This window comes from Prionailurus viverrinus, chromosome A2 (assembly GCF_022837055.1).
Source record: "Prionailurus viverrinus isolate Anna chromosome A2, UM_Priviv_1.0, whole genome shotgun sequence".
Taxonomy (NCBI): Eukaryota; Metazoa; Chordata; class Mammalia; order Carnivora; family Felidae; genus Prionailurus; species Prionailurus viverrinus.
This window is the reverse complement of record NC_062562.1, coordinates 5,016,288-5,020,986: the sequence shown is the minus strand read 5'-3', so window position 1 is coordinate 5,020,986 and position 4,699 is coordinate 5,016,288. Positions and strand designations below refer to the sequence as shown.

Below are 4,699 nucleotides of genomic sequence, written 5' to 3'. Positions count from 1 at the left end.
TTTTGCTCACAATTATAATGGTGAGAATCTTCCAGACTGTTGCATATAGTTGCAAACGATACAGCGTGATCTCTCATTCATACTTATTTCTGTTGACCGGGTTGGGCAATTTTTTTTTTTTTTCCTGTAAAGGGCCCGATATAGCCAGGTTCGCCTCTGTAGGCCATATAGTCAGTCTCTGTCACAACCTCTCAACTCTGCCACTGACCTACGAAAAGCAGCCTCAGATAATCTATAAAATAGTGGCCATGGCCACGTTCCAAGAATGCTTTATTTATGGGCGCTGGGATTTGAATTTCATATACGTTTCATATGTCACTAAGGATTACATTTTTTCCCCCCAACGATTTAAAAATGTAAAAACTCTTTGGCAGCTCCCCAAAGAGTTAAACATAGAATTGCCATATGATCCAGCAATCCCACTCCGGGGTATATACCCAAGAAACCTGAAAGCAGGGATTCAGAGATGTTTATACACCAATGGTTACAGAGGCATCATTCCCGACACCCAATAGGTGGAAACAATGCACACGACAACTAACAGAAGAATGGATAAACACAAGGTGGCCTGTCCATACAGAGGAATATTAGCCATAAAAAGGAATGAGGTTCTGGGGCGCCTGGGTGGCTCGATCAGTTAAGCGTCCGACTTCAGCTCAGGTTATAATCTCACGGTTCGTGAGTTCGAGCGCCCAGTCGGGCTCTGTGCTGACAGCTCAGAGCCTGGAGCCTGCTTCGAATTCTGCGTCTCTCTCTCTCTCTCTCTTTGCTCCTACGCTCCCGCTCTGTCTCTCTTGCCCTGAAAAAATAATTTTAAAAAAAAAACGCAAAAAACCCAAAAACATAAAACCATGCTTAACTCCTGGGCTGCACAGAAATAGACAGTGGGCCAGATTTGTCCCATGGGCTGTCGTTTGTCACCATCTGTTGCGGATCGTTCCATTGAAGGAAAATAAACCATGAATGTATCCATTCCATTGTTGATGGGCATCCAGGTATAAACCTCCTATGCAGTTCACACACGGGGAGGTTATTTTGGACACGCCTGCACTCCCCACCCCTGCATGCAAACTCCCAGCGTCTGGAACCAGGGCTTCTGGAATCATGCCCCAGGCACTACCTCCTGGACCAGCCCCAGCCCGGATGTGACAAGGGGGGGGGGGGGGCTCTTGAATGGGGAAACCGTGGCAGGGGGAGAGGGGGGCAGGGCTTCCCACCCCTAGGCCCCTGGAGTCTGGCCGGGGGGGCTTCCTCTTGGCCCCGGATATGGGATGGGAGGGTCAGGGGGCCAAGAAACTTTGCCAAGACAGGAAGCTCCACATTCAGAAGCTTTAAAGAGGGATATGTGGCAGGGGCACGAAATCAGTGTCCGAGATTTGGCCTGCTGAGTCCATCCAGAGGGTAAGTGACGGCTGCCCAGAGCCCAGCCCTGGCTCAGCCCAGAGCCCCAGCCCGAGGGGGCCATGGCAAAGCGGGGACTCCAGCCGCGTCCCCTACAGGGACCCAGGGTTCCATATCCCTCCTGCTCTGTAGGCCCCATCCTCCCCGGACCCAGCTGTGGGCGTCTTGGTTCCCTCTTGCAGTGCCTGCGGAATGAAGGCTCTTCCCCTCCTCCTCTTCCCTGTCCTGGGGCTGCTGGTGTGTGGCAGGTCTCTGTGTCCGGTGGAGGAAGCCATCAATGAGAAGATCCAGGACGGCACCCGCTCAAGTGAGGACCCTCAGCAGGGGCCTCAGAAACCCCTCTAACTCCTGACATAGAGCCACCATGAAGCCAGCCCCAACTAGAACCAAACCTCACCCCCAGACCCGACCCAACCGCAGCCCCCATGCAGCTGGGCCTTCAAAAGAAGCCCCAAATCCTCCTTCCTCTAAAACACTCATGGGAGTCTGGGAGGCGGTGAGCTGCCCGCCCACGGCTCTCGCTCTCCACCAGCACCCCCCCCCCCCCCCAACCACCTGGGCCTTCCTCCAAAGCGCTTTCCAGACCCCCTGGGCGGGTCTCCAAACCACCCCGGCAGCATGAGAGTGGGGGAGGGGCAGCTTGGTCTCATTCGGTCCCTTCTTCTCCCACAGTCCTTGAGACAATAAGGACCATCGGCCTGAACTGCCTAACCGTCACCTCCAGGGGTGACTTGGCCACCTGCCCCTTAGGTGAGTACAGAAGTCCTTTGTCCAGGCTCTCAGTTATATTCCCAGTACCCCGTACCCCCTCCCCCTAAGACCAGCCTCTATTTCTTTCCCTTTAAAGGTTTCTTTATTTTGAGAGAGACAGAGGAAGGGAGGGGCAGAGAGAGAGGGAGACAGAGGATCCCAAGCAGGCTCCAGGCTCAGCAGGAGCCCAACGCGAAGCTCGATCCCACAACCCTGGGATCCTGAGCTGAGTCCGAGGTTTAACCAGCTAAGCCCCCCCCAGGCGCCCCCAGCCTCGGTTGCTTGAGTCCACTTCCCTGGAGTCCTGGTCTGCAGCCCCAGCCCTCCCCGCGCCCCCGCTCCGGGACCGCATTTCCTTAGGACACTGGAGAGTCCAGGCCCCCCAGCCGCCGGCCTCCCTGCCGCAAGCACTGCGGCCCCCATTCCCAGGTGTTGGAGCCTCCAGCCCCCTCCGACCCCCAGGCCCGTAGCCTCCGGCTCGGGGCCAAGCTCCCTCCCCTGTCGCCCGCAGGCTTCGCCGTCACCGCCTGCACTTGTGGCTCCGCCTGCGGCTCGTGGGACGTGCGCGCCGAGACCACCTGCCACTGCCAGTGCGCGGGCATGGACTGGACGGGGGCTCGCTGCTGTCGCGTGCAGGCCCCTGCCTGAGGTCGCCCGAGCGCGGCTCGGGCTGGGGGGCGTGGCCAGGCCTCAGAGGGGCGGGGACGGGCTTCAGATGGGGCGTGGCCAGGCCTCAGAGGGGCGGGGACGGGCCTCGGAGGGGCGGGGCTGGAAATAAACCCTGAGAAGACGATGGCTAGGGGCTGGGCGCCGCGCCGTCTTGGTGGGGTTTGGGGGCGAGAGCTGGCGTCTCCGAAAAGACCGGGGCACCTAGACGCTGGAGGGAGGCGGTGGCCGGGGGGCGGCGCCCGTGGCTTTCTTCTGGCCATCCCCCTCTTGCCATGTTTGTCCCCACCTCTGCCTCGGAGAAGAGGGCCTCAACTTCCTCTATAAGGACACTCACACCCAAGGAGCATGGCCTCCTTCAGGAGGGGAAGTGGGTGTTACCTTTGAGGCCACTTTGACGATCACCCTCGGGTTTCTGGCCTTCCAGGAAGGCGCTGGTTCATTCTGCCCCAGCCCCCACAACGAGGCTTCATCAGGGGTCTAGGTCTGGACGGCACGGGGACCCCCGCCCCGCCATCCCTCATACACTCCAGGCCCCCCAAGCCCCCAGTAGGCCCAGGGTCAAGGTGGACCCCTGAATCACGTCTCAGCCCAGAGTCCTGAGCCCCCATCCCTCACTCCCCAACCTCATTGAGGGTCCCTCAAGGCACAGGCAAAGCCAGGCCGTGGACAGGCAGGAATCTCCACCGGAGCCGGCTGAGAACTCTTACCTGAGGCCACGAACCGCGAGTTCACGTTTTCACACTTGCAGGCGCAGTTTCGAGGAGTTAGTCAACAACCCGCGGTATATACACCCTCACAGACACTTGAATATGAAAACAGAGTGCAGGGTACTTGTCCGCTCTTTGGTGTATCCCTGGCGCTTCAAAGAGAGCATGTCACATAGTAGGCACTCAGGAAATGTCTGTTAAATAAATAACCACATACGCACGTGGATACCCCACGCAGGTGCACACCCTCCATGTCCAGACACAGTTACACATGGCCATGTACACACAGTACACAACCCAGTTACTATGGTCACACAGGGATACACCACGCCTACACACACACACACATACACACACGTAGGCACAAGGAGGCACCCCTGAATCACAAAGGTGTGCCCGTGGAAAGAGGAGCATAGACACATAGACATATTTAAGCCCTGGACAGAGTCCCCATCCCAGCCTGGAATGACAGCGATCTCAGTCTGAATTCTGACCCAGAAGATGAGTCACGTGTGACCCCTGCACAGCTTTCTGGGGGCACAAATCTGGTGATTCAGAGTCCAGTTCCCTGGGACTCCTAATCCTAATTTATTATTATTATTGTTATTATTATCAAATAATAATCCTATTAGTTAAGATAGTTTTAAATTATCTTAAAACCCAGTCCCTTGAAAGACACAGACTCAGACTTCAGAACACTTGGTGCCCGGTCTTGAAAGGGACCCCAGCCTCAAATGTCACAGTCCCCAGCAGCACGCTCCAGGGACTTGGGAATGGGCAATGGAGTGGGACCCTGGTTTTCAAGATGTTTTGGACTCTTCTTCCACCGCCACCCACCTCCTACGATGCCACAGCCTCCTGTCTGCTCCTGGCGGCCATAAGCTGACATCACAAACAGTCCTGTTGCCCCTGGAGCCCACCCAGACCCCAATCCAGAGGTTCCTCTCCTAGGTCCTCCCTCCTAACCCCACGGCGGCCATGGGGTTGAGGTGGGACCACTGAGTCAGAAGTGTGTTGAGGAGGAGAGAAGTTGAGTCTAGTACCTGGCCTGTCCCGCCCCCTCACGGATGTGGAGGGGGGTGCCCTCCTTTGTCCCCAGATTCTGATCAGAATGAGTCTTTACCTCCAAGTCCCACTCAATTGCCCCCCTGTATCTGGACCCCAAGAAGGTA

The 4,699-nt window shown here is 56.9% G+C and overlaps 1 protein-coding gene across 2 annotated transcripts; it reads left to right on the top strand.

Annotated features, from left to right (window-relative positions):
* Positions 1-1,261: 1,261 nt before the first annotated feature.
* Positions 1,262-2,957, top strand: RETN (resistin). 2 transcript variants are annotated; one of them, XM_047849646.1, is made up of 4 exons: positions 1,262-1,401; positions 1,534-1,708; positions 2,074-2,151; positions 2,663-2,957. In XM_047849646.1, exons 2-4 carry the CDS (start codon positions 1,594-1,596, stop codon positions 2,797-2,799), a joined length of 330 nt encoding a protein of 109 aa, XP_047705602.1. In that variant the 5' UTR covers positions 1,262-1,401; positions 1,534-1,593; the 3' UTR covers positions 2,800-2,957. The 2 variants fall into 2 exon arrangements, with proteins under 2 accessions (XP_047705602.1, XP_047705604.1); XM_047849648.1 differs by having other exon boundaries at positions 1,303-1,401; positions 1,584-1,708; positions 2,663-2,953.
* Positions 2,958-4,699: the final 1,742 nt, after the last annotated feature.